Source organism: Rhamphochromis sp. 'chilingali' (assembly GCF_963969265.1).
Source record: "Rhamphochromis sp. 'chilingali' genome assembly, chromosome: 1".
Lineage (NCBI taxonomy): Eukaryota > Metazoa > Chordata > Actinopteri > Cichliformes > Cichlidae > Rhamphochromis > Rhamphochromis sp. 'chilingali'.
Window position 1 is genome coordinate 65,460,620 of NC_137929.1, and position 26,064 is coordinate 65,486,683.

General features: G+C 45.3%; 1 protein-coding gene and 1 long non-coding RNA gene across 2 annotated transcripts; one reads left to right on the forward strand and one right to left on the reverse strand.

Annotated features, from left to right (window-relative positions):
• Positions 1 to 2,313: 2,313 nt before the first annotated feature.
• On the forward strand, positions 2,314 to 2,906 carry LOC308405598. The gene is made up of 3 exons (XR_013973365.1): positions 2,314 to 2,536; positions 2,613 to 2,725; positions 2,811 to 2,906. It is a non-coding gene; the product is annotated as an uncharacterized lncRNA (long non-coding RNA).
• Positions 2,907 to 19,590: 16,684 nt separating this feature from the next.
• LOC308405382 (nuclear factor 7, ovary-like) lies at positions 19,591 to 21,168 on the reverse strand. The gene has a single exon (XM_080895987.1). The coding sequence runs from the start codon at positions 21,151 to 21,153 to the stop codon at positions 19,765 to 19,767; it is 1,389 nt and encodes a 462-aa protein (XP_080752113.1). The 5' UTR covers positions 21,154 to 21,168; the 3' UTR covers positions 19,591 to 19,764.
• Positions 21,169 to 26,064: the final 4,896 nt, after the last annotated feature.

Sequence of the window (26,064 nt, forward strand, 5' to 3'; positions counted from 1 at the left end):
TAAGAACACTTTTACTTTTATTTGTTTGTGCTTAACAGCTGTGCTTAACATGCTGTGTGTGCTCAGTGAGTCACACATATACAGCAGAGGCAGGCCTGATTCAGAGATTTACAGTTTAACTGCTCCTTACATTCACTGCTGCCGTCTTGGATTGTTAAGTAGGTCTTGGTGGGGCTGCTCTTACTTTCCTAATAGGAAATCCGAGTTTATGAGGAAGTTTCAGATTCAAATTCTTACTGGGGACTCTGAAATCCCGAATTCCTGCTGAACTCACCATTAGTTTTTAGTTTCAGTTTCGGCTGCTTGTCTCTGAAGCCCTGGGGCCCGTTCTTCGTACGTCGCTCACTACATCCAAGATCAAATGACACATCCAAGATCAAACCATCGCGCTAACCGTGAGCTCGCTAATCCGGTTGTCCGAACACACCTTCCGTTGACGATTAGTACAGCTGGACGCAGTAATGTGAGATCACTGGGTGTCGTAAAAGGGGCTACGCATCGATAGTAGAAACATTGATCGGCAACCCTCTGATTGGTCGGCGAAAATGTCGAAGGAGTGCGCTCGGCTCGGTATTTTTCGGCAGCAGAGCAAGAACTCCTGAGTGAGGGATTTCAGGAGTTTCAGAGTTTAATCAGAACGCAAGGGAACACTGCAAAGGCTGCAAAAGCAAGGAGAGAGGGCTGGCAGAAAGTTGCTGACAAATTAAACTCGTAAGTAATTTAATAATAATAATAATAATATATTGGATTTATATAGCGCTTTTCAAGGCACCCAAAGCGCTTTACAATGCCACTATTCATTCACTCTCACATTCACACACTGGTGGAGGCAGCTACGGTTGTAGCCACAGCTGCCCTGGGGCAGACTGACAGAAGCGAGGCTGCCATATCGCGCCATCGGCCCCTCTGGCCAACACCAGTAGGCGGTAGGGTAGATTTATTATATTACACTATATTATCCAATATTATATTACATTATATTATATTGTTATATTATATCCTCTTTCACATTAGAGCCACAACAGGACCCACTAGAACATGGGAACAAGTAAAAGTGAAATATAAGAATATTCTATAGAATGGTAATATTTATCACTTATATTGCTTTTCGTCTCTTGGAAAGAGACCCTGAAATAATCTGTTTGTTTGTTTATAACAGCAACCAAGAAAAGGGCAGAGCAAAAAAAGACAGGTGGTGGTCCTGCACCCCCTCGTCAACAAGTTGGTTAAGTAAATAATATCCTCACGGGAAAATCGATATCTCTCAATGAGCACACTGTCGCGCTGAGCTAAAGGATCCTGTCTGTCCCGCAATATATGCTGAATTCTGAGGACTCTCCTTATCAATCTTGCACCTTCCGCAATGGGTTGCTCGCGTAAACGGACAGGACATGGCTGCGACAGGCTTCCCAAATCCACCTTCACTTTTATAGCCGTGGTCTCTCATCTTGATTACACGAAGTAATTTACAATTACTACTCTGAAATATGAATTACATCTGTAATAATCACATACATGTAATAGAATGTTAATAGTACATTTCCCTTTTTTAGGAAATGACCTGTATGTATCTGTGTGACATCAATAAAAGGATCAAGTGCTGCATTATCTTCAGTTACATTGATGTTATTTATTTATCGCTGTTGCTTTCGTATAAATGAAGCGGACATACCTGCGTGGCCGCGATCTAATCCTGTTTACATAAAGTAAACCTGCTCCCGAGCAGGTTTACGCTTACGGCTCTGTTGCTATGACAGCAAGTCCCGGATGAGCTTCGGGGAACCGAACGATCCAAGATCACGCGAAATCGTCAACAATCTAATCCAGCTAACTTACTTAGCGAGGTACGAAGAACAGGCCCCTGGGCCGTACACCTGGGCCCTGTTTCAGGAAGCCGGTTTAGTGGAAAAACTGAGTAAGTATACCCTGAGTTAACGAAAACTCTGGGTTTTCGGTTTCACAAAGCGAGTTCAGCTGAAGCCTGAGTGAGTCACTATGACGACACACGCCGTGAAGCTAACCTGCCCCCTAGCAGGTTTACTACAACTAACCCTGACTGTCCCCGCCTCTTTGTCGGAAACCTGACAGTAGGAAGTGTCAGACATGGCGTGTCCCTTCCTTGAAGAGCCAGTAGATCGTGAAGCCCAAATTCTCCGCAGAGCTCTCTGCCGGGAGAGAGTGATCAGAGCGCGTTTGGACATTTTATCATTTCCTGATGATTTTCTGTGTGAACGTTACCGTTTCTCAGCACAATCTATAATTTATTTGAATAACATCCTCAGGCCTAAAATTGCTCATGTGACACATCGCGGACATCCTCTCAGTTCTGTACATATTATTTGTATTGCACTTCGGTTTTTTGCAAACGGGAGCTTTCTGTATAATATTGGTGACGCTGAGCACGTTTCCAAGGCTACCGTCTGTCGGGCAGTCAGGAATGTTACAGTTGCACTGAAACGTCTCCTGTACTCGTCTGTGGTGTTCCCCGGTCATAGACCCACAAGATTTATCAAAGAGGGATGCCACAAAATTGCAGGTATCAGGATGAACGAAACTTAATTCATGATGTGGTGATACTTGAACTACTACTTAAATTTTACATTTATTTTCAGGGTTCCCAGGCGTGATTGGCTGTACAGATGGCACTCACATTCCAATCATTGCTCCTTCAGTAAATGAAGGAGACTATGTGAACAGGAAGTCTTTCCACAGCATTAATGTACAGGTACATAGTTCCCTGTAGCATTTCAAACTAACAAATTATTCCATTATAGTAATGGATGCTAATTTGTGTTCTCTGCACTGTGAAGATCATATGTGATGCTCCCAACATTATCACAAATGTGGAAGCCAAGTGGCCAGGCTCTGTTCATGACTCACAAATTTTTTGTGAATGTACACTGAGCACAAAATTTGGACATGGTGAGTTGAAAATACTTTAAAATATATAAAGACTAATTGCTACAGGGACATTTGAACTGAAGTGTATCCTTCTGTCTTAGGAGAGTTCACTGGCTACTTGCTTGGTGATAGGGGGTATCCATGTTTACCCTATTTGCTTACCCCTTACCCTGACCCTGAACCGGGCCCACAGCAACGATATAATCTGGCTCATTGCAGGACAAGAGCCAGAGTTGAAATGACTATCGGAATGCTTAAGGCCCGGTTCCAGTGCCTGCAAAGACTCAGGGTCACCCCAGAAAGGGCATGTGACATTATTGTGGCATGTGTGATTCTTCACAACATTGCCACAATTAGAGGAGAACACTGTCCTTCTGAACCAAACATCAGCAGTGATCCAAACCATGAACATCCTGACCCTCCCACGGACATACAAGATGGAAGAGCAGTCAGAGACACCATGTGTCACAATCATTTCCTTTGACCCATCACCTCAACATGTTGAAAGAAGAATAAACAGATTTTTTGTTCAACTGGCTTTATTGGTCGCCTGTATTTCCTGTACACAAAGTATTAATAAGTATATTATTATGTTGTTCAAACACTGAAATAATTCGTCCATCTCTGACCACTTCACCCACCCTTAACTGATGTTCCAGCAGTAAAATCTCAATCTTGGTCTTTTGGATCTGCTGCTTGAAGTGTTCCAAATCCAAGTCGCATTTTTTTATTTTCTTGATCAAATAGGTTTTGTACAGCTGCTTTACAGGGAGCTATTGAAACACAGAAAATAGCATTGACATTCATAGTACATGCCGACTTAGGTTGGTTGTAAATCAGTGCTGAACATCTTACTGAGGAAAGGTTTGTTGGAGAAGTGGCTGGACCCTCTTCCACTTCATTTCATCACTCTGTTAGAGACATAGAAAGTCCATGGTTTTATTATAGTACCACATTTTATTCAATTGTTATATTTTCCATTGTAAGATGTAAACCTCATAAAGTGTCTCTGTTGCTTCCTCCTCTGTAACAGCTGTCAATGTTTCTTCATTATTTTCCTGCAGTAAAGAAATTAACAACATTGCTGTTCTACTGTAAACTCATATAATCTGTGGAGTATTACTCACAACTGCATGTTGGTCTGGCTCAACAGGAGGCTGCACCAGATGCAGTACACCATCACCATCAACTGATAGAATATGAGGTTTATACAGGTCACTTATAACTTACAAGGGACCAAATGGCAATTAACAAACATACCAATCACCTTACACTTCATTGTCATTATGCTCTCAAAGACAACCAAGACTGAGGGAAGGCAAAATCAGTAGGAAAATAACTTCACTACAAAATAATCCATTATGGTAAAGAGTTTATCAAATGAATGAGTAGCACTGCAAAGGTGACTGTGAAGAAAGGATGTATGCACATCATGTATTATTTTGAATTTACCCCTTATGTAGGCACTTGTGTCTTGCGGGGTTATTGACTCAGAGGATGTCCCCGCAGAGATGCCTTCGGCCACAGGGCGCCCACTGTTTTGGCTGAGGGCCAACTGCTCAGCCTCTGTGAGTGGTGGTGGTGGAGGACCCCCACCTGTTTTTCAGGCCTCTGCTTTTTTTCTGTTTGCTATAACGGGCCACATTTGAGCATACAGAGTAAGCAAATATGTACTTGTAATGTGCTCAGATAATTTCAATAAGTGCTTACAGAAAGAAAATTAATGTAGCCTCTAACTGCAATTGATTTACATCGGACAAACAGACCAAGCACTATGGCTCATAATACAATTACACCTTACCTGTTTGGACTATATTTTTATATTTCATTTTTACTTGCTGCCAGGCACGTTTGGGGCCTGTTGGGTTGCACCTGTGCTCACATCACATCACAAAATAAAATGTATAAAATAACAAATAAAATAACATATGATAAAATAACGTGTTAAATGGGTGGAAATCCCTCGATCAATGTTTAAATTAACACTCATGCATTGACTCTGTCGGCTTTGTTTTGCCATGCATGCTCCCTTTCTTTTGCAGCTGAGGCTGTGTTACTTTTTTTCTGCAAAATTTGCATGTTATCGGCATATGCTGCCATCAGAATTTCGGCCTCAAGCGCTGTAAAATACATTGACCGCGCCTTCTTTCCCTCCGTCTCCATGGTGACTCGCTTAATCTGTGCTCCGCTTATCAGGGCTTTATGTATCCTCGTGCGCGCGCTTAACTTGGGGTTAAAGCAACTCCGCGTTGACTGAACTAATTGTTATCAGCCTTTCTGAAACCGAATATTCCGAGTTGGACAGTTTGGGGTTACTCAACCCTGAGTATCGTTTTTCACTCTGAGTTTTCTAAACCGGCTTCCTGAAATAGGGCCCCTGGTTTCTCAATTCTCAAATACTAGAGTCCGGACTCGCGTTCTCGCCAGTCCGGACTTCGTAAGTTTACATGTGTTACGAGTTCAAATTGGGGATGGACACAAGAGGAAAAACCACAATAACAACACTGGTCTGGCCGGGTTGAGTCAAACGATGATTTTAATGCACACACGCGTGGGAGATGGACACTGTATGCAGACAGCCTCAGATCTCAAAATGGTGGAGCATTGCTCAAACTCTTATAGCCTCTGGTGCCTCCACCTTATCATAAAAAGCCTAAACACACTCAAAAGCCTAAACACTCACATGCTTTTCTCTCACACGGCGCCTAAGCTATGACCTTGGCTCCCTGTTTATCTGCTCCTGCTGAGATGGGGCAGAAAACTCCAGCATGTTCTCTTCTAATCAGACAAATAAGACAATAACTCTCTGCGAACAGTATTTCTTATAACTCAGCAGTATAATGCATCATAAAACAATGTCATTCATTCACAACAAGTCAGCAGTTTAATGTAATGCAAATCAGTTTAACTAATGCAATAGTTATCAGCTTCTTCTAATTCAGGAGAATAATGCAAACTAAAACTACATAATAATTCACAATCTTTAATTAGGGGTATAACATGGCATTAAATAATATTATAATCTAACAATTCCCCCTGATGAGCTCATTAGAATAATGAGCTCATTAGAATAATGAGCTCACCTACACCCTATAATCCAGTGTGGCCGGGTTCATCTCTTCTCACTCCTGAGGTCCTTTGTCCCCCTGAGGGGCGAACCATATGTGGGATGACCTCTGTGTTTGCGCAATTCAGATGCAAGAAAAACTATGATTCCAACAGTAGCAGGTCCAGATGACACTCCCCTTGTCTCCCACAGCTTTATTTGGTGCTACCTTATACCCTTCAGACGCACTCAGACTAAAACCTCTGTCAAAGAGCTTTTAGCCTTTATTTTATTGCTGCAGCTACCAGTGTCGTCCAGTTGGGTGATCCTCTGCTCTTCTTTCTTCAACCTTAGGGGTTAGACAACCCTTCAGTCGTGGCACAGATCAGGGGATTATTCTGCCCCGATTTCAAACAATGATCTGTGTATCCTCCAGAAAAAGGAACAGGAAGGTGTCCCCCTTTTTTGCCCAAAAGCCTCTTGAACTTCGTTGGTCTGGTGTTCCCGGATTTCCGCCAACCCCTTCATGGTTATTGCTGTGTTTATGGGATCCATCCTTTTGTGGTGACTAGCTGGAGCCCAAACACCATGACCCTTGGACCCAGTTGATGTCTCGGCAGTCACTGTGTCTGTCTCTGCTGCGAAGGATCCTCGCATATCTGTGACCTCGTCTGGTGTCTGTTCCTTTCTCTGTAAGAGACAGAAAACCAAAACACCTCTCTTCCTACCCCTAATAATCTAATGTTGTTATCTATTGACCTTCTAGTGATTCAGAATTGGTCTAAAACATTCAGAATGTCCCAGGGACTTATTCTAATCATATCCTATGTGTGTGTAAGCGTGTTTGCATTTAGCCCTCTGCACTCAAAGTCAATACCTACAATATATCAGTCCGGACAATCACGCCGAACGAAGCTTCTGACCTTCAAAACACCAAGTGCCAACTCGTTATAAGCACATTTGCAAGGTGTGTCTGAAAATTATTGAAACCCCTCTTTTTAACAAAAGACAAAGAAATTAACAAATCTTCTAAACGCTATTCAGTTCATTTCAATGATTAATGATTAAACATGAAAGTGATGGTTTATGCTTTTTCACTGATTCTCTAAAAGGTCCGTCTTCTCGGACCGCTATTAGCTTAAGCTTTACCATTCCTAGGGTATTAAAGACACAAATGAAGTTATAAAATGTTCAAATAATCCTTGTTTGATGTTAAAGCTCAACTTCCCCCCCCTTTTTTGACACATTCCAATGTGTCAAATCAACGGAGCTAGAACATTCAAAAAAAGTTAGGCAGCTACAAAGTTTCCCAGACTCTTAAGGTGATCTGCGTGTAACGTTCTGACTCAGGTATTTAATATTTTAATAAATGTCATTTAATCAACTACCACTACTTAAGCTTAGCAAAAGACATAATTGAATAAAAGATCACAAAGAATAATATGATATCAGTGGTGTGTAAGCGCGTGCGGCCTTCTTTGCTCCAAGTCACTCAAATCCATAGATCAGCCAAACATCGCGCTGACTGTAGCTTTTAACCCTTATTAGCTTGAGCACAACTCTATAATGAGCAACAAACTGCAATATGTATAAAGATAATCATAGTTACACCTGCAAAGAAAGATTATATGATTATCCTAACACCTGTAAATAAAAGATCAACCTGAGGTTATAGCAATCACTGGAACGCAAATGTTAGTATAATATCAAAAACTTCAATTAGATGATGATCAATGCAATGCTTAGTACTTGATTCTGATACAATAATAATGCCGATGTGAAAATAACAGTAAAACACCCCCTTTTTTCCCGTTTAATTTGACACATAAACGTTTATAGATGGCTCTCTTAAATTTGACCTTCCCCTGGTTTCTCCCTCCCTGACCACAGCAGGGGAAACTCTGTTTAGATTCAGCCATGAATGCAGCTCACCTGATTCATCACTGAGCTCCACCATCACTGGCGTCTGACAGGGTGGCGCTGCATATTCTTCCTTTAATGGGTCTATTTTCAATCTGTTAATTAGATTACTTAAACATGAAGCAGACTACGTCCACCACAAGTCAATACCGCTGTAGATGTGGCCAATCATCAATCTATTACCAATTAATAACAACAGATAGCTTTTATTTTATGTATGCTCTTAATCAACCACTCACCCAGAGGATCTTCAATCCCAGGAAATTCCTTCTCCTCTTAAATGAGTCTGTCCTCCTTCCATGCCCTGGTAACTGGTCCATCCAGAGCCATCTGATCTCAAAATATGCATACAACAAGCCAAACCACACCTTGGTCACACCAACCCTTTTCCGCCCTGAAGATGTCCAATGCCATCTTAGTCTGGACTGTCAAAGGTGACTTTAACGCTGACTGTTCTGACAATCCATTTTATAACGTTTCCTGGTCAGATTTGCCAATCTCTGCACCAGGGTTTTAAATGTTTCGCCATTTCCATTAGTTTTTTTTTTTTATTTAGTTTCGACTCCAGATTTTCAATTTTTACCAGTTGTAATTAGTTTTTACCAATTCTTTGCTAGTTTAGTCTAGTTTTTATTTTCTGAAAATCCTTAGTTTTCAGCTTAGTTTAGATTAGTGCCATTTATAGTTTTAGTTTTGTTTTGCAAAAATTAAGTGTCACCAAATCCCAGCTCCATTATATCAATCATGCTCTTCTGCTTATCCTTGGGTATTAAGATTATTAGCTCTTGCTACACCAGGCGTTCCTAATTTTGGTTCAAGTGAATTAATAGACCTTTTGAAGGCGATTGTTTCACACATTTATTTAGATGTCCCAGTCCTGTTGTCTCGGGATGCATCACGCTGCCTTATCTGGGGTTAGCTGTTCTCTGGGGATGCGGGTTGAGTGGGGGAGCTCTTCAAGGAGGGGGAGTGTACTCCCCCTGATGAGCTCTTCAAGTGCACTTTAAGGTTTGTGGGATTTTTTTAGTTTTATAAATGTCCCTCATAACCCCCTGATGACCCAGTAATTCATTTTTGCGCACTGCAGTACACATTTAGTTTTTGCTTGTAGCTCTCATCCTCTACTTGCCAATCCTCTAAGTCCTGATGTTTCTTAGAGAGGACAACAGTACCTTTAACCTTATATCACATGCGTGGGGGTATGGCCTTGCCAATTGTTTTTTTTTTTTTTCCCCCCCCACCTTTTCAAAATGGCTGGCGTGCCCACCAGCACATTTTTGGAAGAAAAAAAGGTAAGCTTGATATTTACATTTAAAATGTTTTGTTAAACTCAGATTTTTATTTTATTCAAAAATAAACATCTAGTAAACAATTTGAGGGGTCTTTAAGAATTAGGCTTATTGAGTTTCACAGAGAACATGACTAATTTATTAATGTGTATTCTAGTGCACGTCGGGACTTTGTACTTATATTTATTTCACTTTTTCCTAATAGACAACTCTTTAACAAAGGCAGAGAGAATTCTTCACAAAATAACTGAGCGAGATTCAAGCATAGTTTTTTTTTTTTTTTTGAAAATAATGAGAGTCATGTGAGCCAAATAGGAGAGGGTGAGACCCCAGTAAGAACTACACAAAGATTATCGAGATGCAGTGGCAGGTGTAATAGAGAAAAATGGATTTTTTGATTTTAAGTTAAAAATAGAATCTGGGTGAAATGCAGAAATGTTTTCCACTAAAGTAAAAATAAGAGTCGCAATTATAGATGAATCCATGGCCCCTAATTGTTTCTACAAGATCACGTCGTTGCTGAAAGTTATCAGTGATCTCAATATGCGAAAAGGATTCACCGTATCTGGAGTTCAAGCTCCTCTTGACTGAGAAACCTGGGACAAACGTGGACATGACCTGAATAATATCAGTAATGAAGAGTTCTCTCCAAAACTCAAGAAAAAGCTTGCCTGAAATGGTTAACAGTCCAAGGCATTTCAATTATAGAGTGGTTGGGTGTAACAATGAAACAGATGTGAGATGAGGGATAAAGGATAAAGGATAAAATGCAGTTTCAAAGCAAATCAATTCATTTTCAAAATATAAAATTCAATTTCAATTTAGTGATGATCATTTTCAAACCATAAATTCAATTTCAAATTAGACTAATTCAAATTCAGTTTTCAAAAGCATTTATTCAAGTTGCAATTCAGATTCAATCTGAGCAATTCAAATGCAAATTGAACTTATTCAAATTCAGTTTCTGATGGCACAGATTTCTGCCCATACACAGTGCCCAGCTGGATCGGAGCAGTGTCTTTCTGCCACTTTGACCGTGTCTGCAGTGTAGGCAGGTAGTGGCGTATGAACTGTGTCCAGAAGCGATCGGATAACACCTGAAAGGTCCTCCATGATCGTCGTCCAATGAGCTCTGAGTCGTGGTATATCACTTGGGGTAGGGAAGGGTCTAGCCGCCCCATCAGCAACAAATTTGGGGTAATGGGGTCTGGGTCAGCCACGTCTGATGACACGTACCCCAAAGGTTTCGAGTTGAGTATTCCCTCGATCTCGATCAACACTGTTTGGAGTATTTCCTCTTTTACAGCCTGCGAGCCCAATGTGGAGGCCAGAGCTGCCTTTATGGACCTGATCTCTCGCTCCCAGGATCCTCCAAAGTGGGGAGAACTGGGAGGGTTAAATCGAAACTTGATCTGCTGCTCTGCTAACTTGCTTTGTAAAGAGGGATGCAGGGCTTTGAAAGTTTCCTGGAGCTCCCGATCCCCACCTCGGAAATTTGTTCCCTGGTCACACAGTATCTCAGCTGGTTTCCCACGACGAGAGACAAATCTTCTTAATGCCATTAGAAATGAGTCGGTGTTGATACTAGACAACACCTCAATATGAATGGCACGAGTTGTCAAGCACTTGAAGAGCAGGCCCCAGCGTTTTTCATTTCTCCGACCAACTTTCACCTGCATTGGCCCAAAGCAGTCGATGCCTGTTGAGAAGAAGGCTGGCTGATGTAATCGTAGGCGTGCAAGGGGAAGGTCAGCCATCTTTGGGTTGGCAGGTTGGGCTCTCCATTTTTGGCACTCAGGGCAGGAGCGCTGTTCACTTCTTACGGCTTCACGGCCGCGAAGAATCCAGTATTTCCTTCTCAACTCTGCAAACAATCTCTCTGCTCCTGGGTGTTTCAAATCACTGTCAGCCTGTCGGATGAGTAGTCTGGTGACTGGATGTTTAGGGTCCAATACTACTGGATGTATCACAGCAGCTTCCAAATCATGGCATCGTCTGAGACGACCACCTACTCTTATGAGTTGAAGCGACTTATCAAATTCCGGGTCTAGGCAAAACAGACGGCTGGATGAGAGAACTGGTTTCCCAGTGGTCAGGCACTGGATCTCATCAGGGAAACTGTCTTTCTGAGCAGCTCTCAGCAGAATAAGCTCAGCCTCCTTGTAGTTCTCTGATGTGAGATTGTCACCAGCCGCCCCGTGAAGGCACCTGGCTGTTTCTTCCAAAAGCTTGCTAAAACTGGTAAACTGCTATGCATCAGGCAGGGAGATAGAGTCAGTAGACACAGCTAAGCAAGTTATTGGTTTACGCTGCTCCTCAGCAAAGTCTGTACATGGTGTGGCTGGGTGCTCTGGCCACTGGTCTCGATGTAGCTGCAGAAACGGGGGCCCACATGCCCACTGGGACTGGACTGTGAGGTCTTGTAGCCTTTTACCCCTAGTTAGATCATCTGCCGGATTGTCATATGTTGTCACATAACGCCAAGACTGGCTGTCTGTCAGTTCCTGGATTTCAGCTATCCGAGTTCCGAGCTAGCAAGTTGAGCTCCAGTCAAGGCTGCACATAGTTCCAGACGTGGCATGGACATCTGCCGTTTAGGGGCCACCCTAGAGCGGGCAGTCAGGAAAGCAACTTCCACCTTTCCAGCAGCATCTTCCGTCCGTAGGTAGGCAACGCTTCCATATGCCTGTTGAGATGCATCGCAGAAGATGTGCAACTCACGCCTACTGTCAGATTTGTCCAGCTCTGGGCTTACATAACAACGTTGTAGACTAATGTCGTCCAGATGCTGTAGCTCACCCTCCCATTCGTTCCATGCCGAGAGCAGGTCACTTGGTAACAGGGGGTCATCCCACTCACGCTTTTTGTCCCACAGCTGCTGGACTAGTACCTTCGCCCTCGTTGTGAAGGGGACGAGAAACCCTAGTGGGTCATACTGACTCGCCAGAACCCGGTAGATGTTTCTCATGGTAGGAGGATTCCTCTCCAACTGCATGGACTTGTAGTGCAGAGTGTCAGAGCAGCACAACCAGCGCAAACCTAGAGCAGGTTCTTGAGGGTCCATATCAGTTTGATTCAGCCACTGTACGCTGCTCTCCGATCTTATTTCCTTTGGTAGATGGTTGATGAGATCTGGGGTGCTGCTGGCCCACTGTCTGAGCTCAAATCCTCCCTCCGATAATAGTGACCGTAGTTTGTCCACAACCTCTGTGGCCACATCTGGAGAAGAGAAGCTCTGTAACCAGTTGTCAACATAAAAATTCTTCTCAATGGAGTCACGCACGTCATCTCCCTGGTCACTGTGGTCATGGACGTGTCGCTGGAGTGCATAAATTGCACAGCACGGTGAGCATGTTGTCCCAAAGGGGAGCACCTGCCATTCATACACCTTGGGATGGGTGTCTCTTTGCAGATCGCGCCAGAGGAAACGTAGTAGTGGCCGGTCCTCAGGCAGTAGTCTCACCTGGTGGAACATCCCCTTGATATCACTGCTAACTGCGATGGAGCGTTCTCTGAAGCGTAGCAGCACACCAAGAAGAGAGGCCCCCAGGTTCGGGCCTGGTAAAAGCAGCTCGTTGAGGTTCTGATCCCTATAGGTGAATGAGCAATTAAACACCACACGGTTCTTTCCGTTGTGTGTCACCATGTGGTGGGGGATGAACCATGATTTCTCTGACATAGCCTGCTGCTATCAACTTTGCCATCTCCGCTTGATAAGCTTTAGCCTTCTCTGGGTCTCGACTGAGTCGCTTCTCCGTGCCACGTAGATTGGGGAGTACTGCTTCAGGTGGCACCCGGAGTGTAGGCATATCACTGACACGCAGAAGGGGAGTTGAACATCTGTTTACTCCCTCGACATTCAGTCTTGTCGTCTTTGCCTCCAAAAGCCTCATAGCTTGCTCTTCCCTCCGAGACCGTGTCACTAGTTTCTCACTTCGATATGGGAGAGTGTCGAGTTGCAAAAGCCTCTCTACTTGACTATGAAGCTCTGATTGAGGAGAGGCAGTTGAGAGGAAGAGGCACTGTTGCGGTTGAGCATAGTGCTTAAGGGAGGGGATTGGTCCCTGTAGTACCCAACCAAGTCTAGTCCTGACTGCAGCTGGTCCTCCAGGTAAGCCTAGGCGCACAGGTTTGATGGGCGTTACTAGGTGAGGACAGTCAGAGCCGATCAGAAGGAGTGGCTGGGCATTTGTGAAGGGCTGCAAGGGAAGCCTTCTCTATTGTCTATATTTCTGTTGAAGTGCCTTCACAGGGTATGAATGTTCAGCCAAGCCTAGGTCATCTGCTGTGAAGGCTCTCTCAATGGTGAATGTTCTGGATGGTTGGCTGGCAGGGGAGACTTTGACTGTCACTGATGCGCCATGCAAGGTTCTCAATCCTTGTCTCACCGTACGTAGAGTAAGACTCTCTGCCGTTCCCTGTAACTGCAGTCTTTGAGTGGCCTCAGGGAGAAGGATCGTCCTCTCAGATCCATCATCCAATATGGCAAATGTCTCCAGGGTGTGCTCATCGTTCTGCAGCAGCACTTTGGTTATCTTCAGAAGTACTTGGCTACAGCCAGCACGCCGGTCTACATAAAGTACCTCAGTAGATGGTTTACTCCCCAGCTCAACGACGTGTTCCATTGGTGGATTGGGTGCAGCAGGTCTGAGATTCACTTCATGCAGGGCCTCTAGGTGTTTTCCCCTGCATGTCTTACACTGCACTTTAAGTCGACACTGAGCGGCCTGGTGGTGCCGCCCACAACGCCAGCAGCGATTGTTGGACTTAATCCAAGTTGATTTCTGCTCCTTAGTCAGCATCTTGAAGTTTACACATTGATCTAGGAAGTGCAGAGTGTTATTACAATATGGACAATAAGCTGTGTGCTTGTCTTGGACCTCAGAAGTGGAAGTGTTAGGTGTGGCTGTGTGCGGACAGGGATAGGACCCAAGGTGCAGACTCAGGAGACAGAACTTAAACCAAAACAGCTTTAATGCTGAACGCAAACATAACATAACTGGAACAAAACTCAAAATAAACTAACACCGGTGGATGGGCAAAACACACAGCAAAATAAACGGTAGATCGCAACACGGACACAGAGAAACACAGGGCTTAAATACACAGAAGGAGCAATCAGGGAATGAATAACAGGAGGGAAACACAGCTGGGGCAAATCAGAACTGACGAGACAAAAGGAAGCGTAAACTGAACACACTGAGATAAGACAGAGACCTTCAAAGTAAAACAGGAAACACATAACACAGACTCACATGCAGGCACTACAGAGGGAACAGAGACGTGGGACCAGGGCAGACACAAACACTGACTGAACACGGGGATATAGGAACTAAGGATACACAGAGACGCGAACTAGACAAGGGGATACAGGTGATAGGGGAGACAGAGCAACTAAAGAAGACAGAGACATAAACCATAAGACAGAACTCAAAGAAACCAAAGACTAAAAAGTATAAATAATATAATAAACTCAAATACCCTGGGTCAACGACCCAGGCATCCTAACAGTACCCCCCCCCCCCCTTAAGGGCTGGCTTCCAGACAGCCCAAACCAAAACACCAAAACAAAAAAAACAAAAAACAACCCAACCAGGACGGGCGGCGGGGGAAACAGGATGGAGGGCTCGAAACAAAACCAAACAAGGAGCCAGAAACAAACAAAAAAAAAGAACAAACAATGGAGCCCGGAAAGCAACAGAACAAAAAAACAGGCTCACGACAGGCGCAGGCGGCCAGGAAAAACAGTTCACAAAAAGTTCAGGGAGCCGACCCGGAGGCTGACAGCACAACAGTCCAAACCCGGGCAGTTCAGGGGGGCGGCCCGGAGGCTGACGGCCCAAGAGCCCAGAAAACAGTTCAGGGGGCCGGGCAGGCAGGAGACACCGGCGGCGACGGAGTAGGTCAGGAGGCCGACCGGGCGGGAGGCACCGGCGTAGTTCAGGGGGCCGTCCATGATGGCGGCGTAGTTCAGGGGGCCGTCCATGACGGCGGCGTAGTTCAGAGGGCTGTCCATGACGGCAACGACGTCCAGTCATCGGCCGGACAGGACAGGCAGGCCGGACAGGATGTGCAGGACGAGCAGGCCGGACAGGACGAGCAGGCCGGGCAGGACAGGCAGGCCGGACAGGACGAGCAGGCCGGGCAGGACGAGCAGGCCGGGCAGGACAGGCAGGCCGGACAGGATGTGCAGGCCGGACAGGATGTGCAGGACGAGCAGGCCGGACAGGACGAGCAGGCCGGACAGGACGAGCAGGAACAGACAGCATGGAGACCTCAGGAGCAGACGAAGCTGAACACTCGGAGACTGGACCAGGCGAAGCTGAACACTCGGAGACTGGACCAGGCGGAGCTGCAGAGGCTGAATCCGGACCAGGGGGAGCTGCAGAGGCTGAGGCCGGACCAGGCGGAGCTGCAGAGGCTGAGGCCGGACCAGGCGGAGCTGCAGAGGCTGAGGCCGGACCAGGCGGAGCTGCAGACTCGGAGGCCGAAGCTGGACCAGGCGGAGGCGAAGCAGGAACAGAGGCCGAGGCTGAAGCCGGACCAGGCGGAGGCGAAGCAGAAGCCGAAGCCGAAGCTGAAGCCGGACAAGGCGAAGCAGAAGCCGAGGCAGAGGCTGGACCAGGCGTAGCAGAGGCAGAGGCTGGACCAGGCGTAGCAGAGGCAGAGGCTAATGGCGGCTGAACAGGCTCCTCGGGCCCTCCAGCTGACGTGGCAGAAGGCTGAACAGGCTCCTCGGGCCCTCCAGCTGACGTGGCAGAAGGCTGAACGGGCTCCTCGGGCCCTCCAGCTGACGTGGCAGAAGGCTGAACGGGCTCCTCGGGCCCTCCAGCTGACGTGGCAGAAGGCTGAACGGGCTCCTCGGGCCCTCCAGCTGACGTGGCGTGAGGCTGAACGGGCTCCTCGGGCCCTCCAGCTGACGTGGCGTGAGGCTGAACGGGCTCCTCGGGCCCTCCAGCTGACGTGGCGTGAGGCTGAACGGGCTCCTCGGGCCCTCCAGCTGACGTGGCGTGAGGCTGAACGGGCTCCTCGGGCCCTCCAGCTGACGTGGCGTGAGGCTGAACGGGCTCCTCGGGCCCTCCAGCTGACGTGGCGTGAGGCTGAACGGGCTCCTCGGGCCCTCCAGCTGACGTGGCGTGAGGCTGAACGGGCTCCTCGGGCCCTTCAGCTGACGAGGCGTGAGGCTGAACGGGCTCCTCGGGCCCTCCAGCGGAGACAGGTGGCTGAAGCGATTCCTCGGACCCTCCAGCGGAGACAGGTGGCTGAAGCGATTCCTCGGACCCTCCAGCGGAGACAAGTGGCTGAAGCGGTTCCTCGGACCCTCCAGCGGAGACAGGTGGCTGAAGCGGTTCCTCGGACCCTCCAGCGGAGACAGGTGGCTGAAGCGATTCCTCGGACCCTCCAGCGGAGACAGGTGGCTGAAGCGATTCCTCGGACCCTCCAGCAGAGACAGGTGGCTGAAGCGGTTCCTCGGACCCTCCAGCGGAGACAGGTGGCTGAAGCGGTTCCTCGGACCCTCCAGCGGAGACAGGAAGCTGAACGGGCCCCTCGGACCCTCCAGCGGATACAGGAAGCTGAACGGATGACCGAGGAGAGGAGCGACGGTGGCGTCGCTTCCTTTTAGATGAGGGAACAGGAACCGGTGGAGAAACGGAGACCTCCTCCTCATCCTCCGACCACACAGCTGCCAGGAAAAAGGCAGGCGAACGGACAGGCGAACAAGGTCCCAGCTGGCGTGAGGAAGGGGAGGAAGCCTGCAGTGGCGATGAAGCAGAGTGTGCGTTGTCCTGCGGCAGCGGTGGGGAAGATGTAGTGAGGGAGAGAGCAAGCTCACTAGCCCTGACTTGCTCTCTCCAGGCAGTAATGGTGTTGTCCAACTTAGTGTCCTTAGCAAACTGGCTAAGCCGGGGGTTAAAGCGAATGATGGCCTCCACCGCACTCAGCCCCACTGCCATGGTCCTCAAATCAGGGGACTGGGTGATGCGGTCAAGCAGGCTCACCATCCGCTCCATCTCAGTGTTGTACTCCGAGGAAAAAGAGTCTGCGGGGTCCATGTTCTGGTCGCGATCTTCTGTTAGGTGTGGCTGTGTGCGGACAGGGATAGGACCCAAGGTGCAGACTCAGGAGACAGAACTTAAACCAAAACAGCTTTAATGCTGAACGCAAACATAACATAACTGGAACAAAACTCAAAATAAACTAACACCGGTGGATGGGCAAAACACACAGCAAAATAAACGGTAGATCGCGACACGGACACAGAGAAACACAGGGCTTAAATACACAGTAGGAGCAATCAGGGAATGAATAACAGGAGGGAAACACAGCTGGGGCAAATCAGAACTGACGAGACAAAAGGAAGCGTAAACTGAACACACTGAGATAAGACAGAGACCTTCAAAGTAAAACAGGAAACGCATAACACAGACTCACATGCAGGCACTACAGAGGGAACAGAGACGTGGGACCAGGGCAGACACAAACACTGACTGAACACGGGGATATAGGAACTAAGGATACACAGAGACGCGAACTAGACAAGGGGATACAGGTGATAGGGGAGACAGAGCAACTAAAGAAGACAGAGACATAAACCATAAGACAGAACTCAAAGAAACCAAAGACTAAAAAGTATAAATAATATAATAAACTCAAATACCCTGGGTCAACGACCCAGGCATCCTAACAGGAAGGGGTTGTGGCTGAGGACCTTTGGGGGGCAGTGTTGTGTGTTGCACCATGCAGCACGGTGGTAGTCCCTTTGGTGGCTCGTTTATCTCTTTTCATGCTGCTCCTGTCTCTCGAGCTCTCCTCTACCTTCTCTGTGTGACCTCCGCCCTCTTGAATGACCAGCTCATACTCCAGCCACTCTGCAAAGTCTCTCAATGATGGTATTCCATCTTTCTGTGGGTAAAGGTAACGGCGGACAGCAGCACGTAGGTCTTGGGGTAGCTTTCGTGTCAGTCTAGCAACATGAGACCCGCATTGCAGCTCTATGTGTCCATCTTCCCCAAGTTGCTCTAACATGCCGACCAGAGCACGGACTCTCAGTGCAAACCTTCTGAATCCAGTTGTGTCACCTGGGCGGATGCTGGGCTCATCCATAAGCTCTGCTATCCTCTGCAGTGACAGCTGGTGCGGCTGACCGTAATGTTTAATGAGCGAGGCCATCGTGTCAGAGTAGGGGTGAGGTGAGTTACTGTAGGAGTCAGCAATTAAAAGAGCTTTCTCAAATTTAAGGTGGTCACATAAGACCTGATATTTGAACCTCTCCGTTGCATCAAAGGGGAGAATATTGTCTAGGGCAAGCCTTAATCTAGCAAACTGCCTGGGATCACCCTGCGTGAACTCTGGGATGGAGGGCGATGGTCCTCTGTAGGTCTTCTCCTTTACACCTATGGCTGTAGTGGGAGCCAACAGTTGTTCTGGGGGGAGCATGTTCGCGTCGAAACTAGGTCCAGCTAGTGATTGAGATAAGGGAGTGGACTGTGGCGCACTAGGCTGAAACTCAGGAGCTTCAGTGGCTGAGGGATGCTGTAACTGTAGCTCTTGTAAGCGTTGGCTAAGCTTTTGTGCAACGGCTGGTAGCGGTGGAGGTGGAACAGACTGTACCTCTGGTAGATCAGGATGATCTCTCGGGAGAAAAACTGGAGGTGGTGGTACTGGCCATTCTTCAGCTGCATCCTGTGTGTAGGATATATTGTGCTGCTCTGGTCTCAGGGGAAACGGCTGTGTAGTTAGAGGTGTGGAGATCCAAGTGTTATCAGCTGAAATGTAGCCCCCTGGTTGCTGGGCAGAATGATTTGTTATGATGATTTCTGATATGAGGTTCAGTTCTACGGTGGTGATCGCAGGGTGTGCACAGGTCAAGTGCCAGTATGACCCTCCAGAAAATAACGAGGACAGGGGATGATCGTTCAGCTCTTTAATGGCAGATTTAGCGTGGGTGTGGGTATGTGTGTGTGGTTCAGTCTTATGGACGCACACTCTCATTGAACCCACATAAACTGCTCCCGAGCATAACTTGTGATTCACACTGCCTTCATGAACACCATTTTCCATCCTAGTCAAAACATTACTCACAAAACGGCCGCGCCCTCTAGTGGCGAGGCAGAAAACTGCATCACAGTCCTGCCTTCAGAACATATGGAGTTAAACATGAATCATTGTTTCAACAATATATTTATTGTTGTCATAAACAGACAAGAAGACAACAACAAACTGCTCCTCCCATTCAACACATGTCAGTCCATATCCCAGCAAACTAAATCATCTCCATTTACACATCAAATAGAAACATAAGATAAGATAAGATAAGATAACTCTTTATTGTCATTGCACAGTCATACATAGTACAGTAGTACAATGAAATTGAATCACTTGTAATGATTAGAAACTTGATAGAATTTCAAATCTAGTTTGGGGAGTCATTCAGTGAGAAACAGTGAAATGATTTTCCATGTGAAAAGGTGGACAGCAGAAACAGAAAGAAACAGTGAAACTAAAAGAGAAACAAAGAGCTTTGGAACAACGAGGCAGCAGGAGGACAGCTGCAGTTTAACAGCTTCAACTCACTGACAGGAAACAACATTAGAAACATCATCATCCTCAACTCATCTGCTGCACTGACACTGACACCTTCAACGGACACACCTTCACTTTACCAACAGTGCGAATGTATGGAAACAACCTGTGAGTGAAAGTGTGTGTGAAGGTGTGTATGTGTGTGTTAGTATCAGGATCAGAGAACGACAGCTTTCCTCTGTTCCAGTCCAGATTCACTCTGATCCTCTGGAGCTTCTTCTGAACTGAGAGAGCAGTTGATGGAGCTAATGGAGAGTGTGCTGAGTATTTATCTTGATAGAACCGTATTCTCCATAATCCAGACAGTGTGCGTCCCTTCCTCTGCCATGACTCTGCTAACACACCCAGAACCCACCATGTACTGTCTCCAACATCAACATCCCAGCTGTGACTCCCTGAGTTAAAGCCCTCAGAGCCCAGGACAGAGTAGGAATAATGAATCCTCTCTGGATTATCAGGAAGCTGCTGTCTCTCTCCTCCTCGTCTCACACTGGTCAGATCTTCAGACAGGATGAGGTCTGGGTTTGCAGTGTTTGGGTCCAGAATGAGAGGAGTGTAGGAGACCATGTCCTTCATGTTGTTCCAGATGTTGAAGGTCAGGTTGCCCAGGTGTTTGGCCTGGTCTGTCAGAGCTCCTGAGGGCAGCTGTGGATCATCCAACAGGGGGCAGCGCTGGACTCTTTCCACTGCAGCCTTGTAGTTGTGCAGGAATGAGACGTCTTCAGCTCTCAGCTCCTCCTCTGTGGCTCTGACTGTGTCTGAAAGAGCTGCTATCTCTCTGCTCAGAGCCTCCATCTTCTCCTTCATCATCCCACTCTTCTGCTCCTCTTCCTCCCTCAGTGCAGCCAGCCTGGCCTCCTCTTCCTCTGCTAGAAACTGCTGAAGCTTCTTAAACTGCTCCTTAATCTGCCTCTCTGTGTGTCGGGCCTGGACCTTAATGTGTTCTGCTGTTTGATCAAACTTCACTTGAACTTCTTCACAAACCTTTAACTTCTTCTTTAAGGGCTCCAGAGTTTCCTGAAGTTCCTTCTTGTGTTGTTGTGCAGCTTCATCGATGGGTCTGAATCTGTGATTGGTGTGTTTTTCTGAGTCTCTGCAGACGAGACACACTGGCTGCTGATGGTCCAGACAGAAGAGTTTGAGTTTCTCAGAGTGCAGACTGCAGAGAGCCTCTGAAGCTCTCTGATCTCTCTCCTGTAAGAACGACTCACACAGGTTCTTTAAAGCTCGGTTTAAAGGTGGATCATAAACTGATCTTTTCTTACAAACTGGACACTCGTGTGTTGGTCTCTCTCTCCACCATCTCTTCAGACAGTCTTTACAGAAGCTGTGGCTACATGACAGAAGAACAGGATCTCTGAAGACCTCCTGACAGACCGGACAGCAGAGATCCTCCTCTGATCTGGAAGCCATTGAGTCTGTGAGTGAAGCTGAAAACAGCAGACAGGAAGTACAGTCAGTCCTGGCTCCCCTCCCTCCTCTACCACCTTCACTGAAACTTCCTTTGAGTCATGTTTTTGCTCAAACTCACATTCAGTGTGTGGAGCGTCAGCAGCTTGAAGCAGCAGTGTTGGAGTTTTCCACTTTTCTCTCCTGTAGCTGGACTCACTCAGAGGAAGCTGCTAGTTTGGTCTGAGCTCAGTCTGATCGTCTGTGCGTCTCTCTTTTCTGAGGATGAAGAACTTCCTGTTTCCTGGTTTTGTTGCATGTAAGTGAAGTGAGGGGAGGAGAACAATGTTGCTTTACCTGTAGCCTAGGTGTGCTTCATTCCAGAGTTAGACTTTCATCCTGCCAGCAGCTCAAAAGCTATAAAACAGGTTTTCCTCCATTCCAGCTGCATATGTCACAACATTACTCTTAATTTTAATTACTTTTGTAGAATCTATTTAGACTTTGAAGCAAAACTATCAGATTTCTCACATAACTAAAAGATTTAATTTATTCATCAGTAATCATCAGTGCACCTGACTCACCAATTTTGGGTAAAACACACTGCTAACCTCAGTAAGGGCCAGTCAAAACACCCTTTACCTCAGGTCACAAATAAGTACAGTATTAAAGTTCTGTGAGTGATGAGACATTCTGTATGATTTTAGGATGGATTTCTTCATTTTAGCCCTGATTTTGATTTTGCTGTATTTCCAAATCTTAGACATAATGGAGGATTTCGGAACATAAAACTTACCAGAAAGTGATTATCATCAACAGTTTGGTTGCTGATGTCATAGCTAAATTTAACCTAAAAAAGATGTGACACCATTTAAAAACTGCCAAAAAACTATGCTTGAGACTTGTGTCTTTTAGGGACTTTTCTAACACAAATATCTGCTTTAACTTAAATGAGGACCACGAATGTCCTTTGGAAACTGGTAAATACAATGAACTCTTTGATTAAACATCTGCTTGTGTTAAGGTACGCTTCATGATTTCAAGATTTATTTCTTTTCTCTTGGTGTTCCAGTCCAGTCTTGCTTTTTTCCTGTAAATAAACCTTTTTTTGAGTTTGCTTTGGGTCCAAACCTATGTGGAGCCTCTAGTCTGTGACAGATGATGGATCATGTACAAAAGACGGTTTGTCTCAGGTGAACCAGATACAAAATCTAAGCATCACAATATTTTCACTACTCAGTCTACATCTCTAATATTTTATTTTGTTTTCCTCTAACACACGAGCACATTTTACAGCAAGTGCAGCAGTAAATGTATTGATGGTACATTTTACTGCACTTGTACATCTTGGAAGACTGTGTTGAATCAGCCTATGCATGACCTCTGTTACCTAAGCACTTCTCACCAGGGCCCCCAATGTTCTCAGTACTGCTAAATCCATTCACAACAAAATGCAGTAAAGTTGTTTTTTTTTCTTGTTTGTTTTTTTTTTTTAATCTTTGTACGTGTTCATGAAATGATGGTAATCTACAGATAAGTGTGTAAAGCTTAGTCATTTGAGCTCACCGATTCAAAAATGTTTTAAAGCATTCATGATAACTTCATAAGAGCAGTCCTACTGTCAAATCATCAAGTGTATGAAGGCTTTCTTAAACATCATCAACCTTTTATGGAGACTTTTTGTACATCTTCATTTATGCTGTTTTTGTTCACCGTGTTCTGATCTTAAACTGGTTTATCCAGCAGATAAAAATAGTGTCATGGTCTGAGTGAGTCACAGTAATTTTCCACAGTCCCTGCTCTTGTCATCTAGGCAGAGTCTTCATCACTCCTAAGACTAATGAAGCCGGTTGTATTTAAGACCAGCCTTCGCCAGAATGTCTGCTAACCTACTGGTTCTCAATTGACTCTGTCTAAGACTTCATAGTTCATGTTCATTCATCCTAGGCTCATTCTTAGCTTTTGCACCTGTAAATATTGCTATCACAACATGACTGTAAATAACACTGTTGTTCACGTCATTCTTAGCAGAGACCTGAAAATTAAAAGAAAGCTGTTTTCTTGTTACACAATGGGTTTATTAAATAATTGTTATACCTGAATATGATTACATTTTTCTTTCACAAGTACCTGACTCTTTACTTCCACACTGGAATGATCATTTTTTATTGGAATTAAATAAAGTAAATGAAACAGACAAAAGAACAGAATTCAAAGATCAGAAACATTTCATATATGGAGTTAAACATGAATCATTGTTTCAACAACATATTTATTGTTGTCATAAACAGACAAGAAGACAACAACAAACTGCTCCTCCCATTCAACACATGTCAGTCCATATCCCAGCAAACTAAATCATCTCCATTTACACATCAAATAGAAACATGAATCACTTGTAATGATTAGAAACTTGATAGAATTTCAAATCTAGTTTGGGGAGTCATTCAGTGAGAAACAGTGAAATGATTTTCCATGTGAAAAGGTGGACAGCAGAAACAGAAAGAAACAGTGAAACTAAAAGAGAAACAAAGAGCTTTGGAACAACGAGGCAGCAGGAGGACAGCTGCAGTTTAACAGCTTCAACTCACTGACAGGAAACAACATTAGAAACATCATCATCCTCAACTCATCTGCTGCACTGACACTGACACCTTCAACGGACACACCTTCACTTCATCAACTGTTTCAATGTATGGAAACATCCTGTGAGTGAAAGTGTGTGTGAAGGTGTGTATGTGTGTGTTAGTATCAGGATCAGAGAACGACAGCTTTCCTCTGTTCCAGTCCAGATTCACTCTGATCCTCTGGAGCTTCTTCTCTACTGAAAAAGAAGTTTTTAGCTGCTGGGTAGCATTTTTTATCTTCAAAGAAGCCTATTGTCCATAATCCAGACAGTATGATTCCCTTCCTCTGCCATGACTCTGCTGACACACCCAGTTCCCACCATGTACTGTCTCCAACATCAACATCCCAGCTGTGAGTCCCTGAGTTAAAGCCCTCATAGCCCACGACAGAGATGTAATTATCAAATCTCTCTGGATTATCAGGAAGCTGCTGTCTCTCTCCTCCATATCTCACACTCGTCAAATCTTCAGACAGGATGAGTTCTGGATCAGCAGTGTTTGGGTCCAGAATGAGATTGCTAGAACATGTTAGTAGTCTGGCAGCTTGGAGGCGAGAACGACGTGATTTGTCCAGGCTGGTAAACAGGACATTACAATAATCTAAACACAATGACACAAATGTATGAACAGTTTTTTCCAGTTCAGCCGAGGAGACCATATGTCACAGTAGGGCTGGGCCATATTATACCTTTCACGGTAATACCGGTACAATGCTAGGCTACGATAAGAAAATAAAATATCGCAATAGAATATGGGTAAAACGCGCATGCGCAGTGCCGAAAAAGCATGGCGGTAACGAAGAAGGAGAATGGGAAAAGCAGATTGTTGAGTGAAATGGATAAACCAGAAAAATGGTGTAACTTAACTGGTTTGGTGTTTGTCCGCCAGATACACAACAAAGCACATTTTTTTTGTAGAACATGCAAGCGGGCTGTTGTTATTGCCGTATTTGTCAGACTAAGGTGCTCGTAAATCTGGGAGTAATCTGGGTCGAAAACTCCATCCACTTGAGGTCCCCTCCAGGTCCCAAAGTCAAACAAACACTGCAGCATCACTGAGAGTTAAAAAACTGTCTAAATTCTCCCATCTTTAATAAAACGATCAGCGTTGCTGCTTTACCAAGTGTAACTATGATGTTTAACATCCAGGCATCTGTGAAAATAGAATTCATTACATTTAATGGAGTTAGAAGTTGGCTCCCTAGTTACCTAAGCATGATATAGCATGTTCTGACTGAGAGATTTCTGAAAGAATTCAAACGTACAGCTCTGCTATCACCTCCAACATAAACGAAGACAGACAACTAAACAGCAGTGACGTTTGTAAGGTTACTGAAGTTGGGCTAGCTGGTATATAATGATGTGCTACGTGATCGCTAGCGACACAGCTATGTTAGCATTGAACAGGAAGCATGTAAAAAGAAAATAAAAATGGACCCAAACTAAACCCTCTTGAACCCTGCAGGTTAGGGAGGCAATGTTAGAGGTGAACTTGTTTCTATTAACAGAGTCCTATGAAATAAGTAAAAGCCATTGTGGGATTATAATATTATCTTATGCCATGTTAGACCACTAATTAAAGATTGTGAATTATTATGTAGTTTTAGTTTGCATTATTCTCCTGAATTAGAAGAAGGTGATAACTATTGCATTTGTTAAACTGATTTGCATTACATTAGACTGCTGATTTATTGTGAATGAATGATATTGTTTTATGATAAATAAAATTTGAATTTGAATTTGAATTTGAATTTGAATTTGATGCATTATACTGCTGAGTTATAAGAAATACTGTTCGCAGAAAGTCATCGCCTTATTTGTCTGATTAGAAGAGAACAGAACATACTGGAGAGGTTTTCTGCCCCATCTCAGTAGGAGCAGATAAACAGGGAGCCAAGGTCATAGCTTAGGCACCGTGTGAGAGAAAGAATGTGAATGTTTAGGCTTTTATGATTAGGTGGGGGCACCAGAGGCTATAAGAGTTTGATCAATGCTCCACCATTTTGAGATCTGATGCTGTCTGCGTACGGCGTCCATCTCCCACGCGTGTGATCATTAAAATCATCGTTTGACACAACCCAGCCGGACCAGTGTTGTTATCTTTGGTTTTTCCTCTTGTATCCATCCCCAATATTTTGAATCCATGACAGTTTGGGGGCTCGTCCTATGGTATTGGGGTGGAAGATGGAGGTTTGGACGGTCCGAGGTTGTCGAACGGACAGGCACGAGCCAGTGGTCTGACGTGAGTGGGCATAAGCCGGCTTATACAAAGGTAACGCCCTAGCTGTTGAATCTATTTCCAAAGTGTG

Excerpts from the sequence above, each read along its gene's own strand:
- LOC308405382 (XM_080895987.1), bottom strand. The coding sequence starts at position 21,153 with ATGGCTTCCAGATCAGAGGAGGATCTCTGCTGTCCGGTCTGTCAGGAG.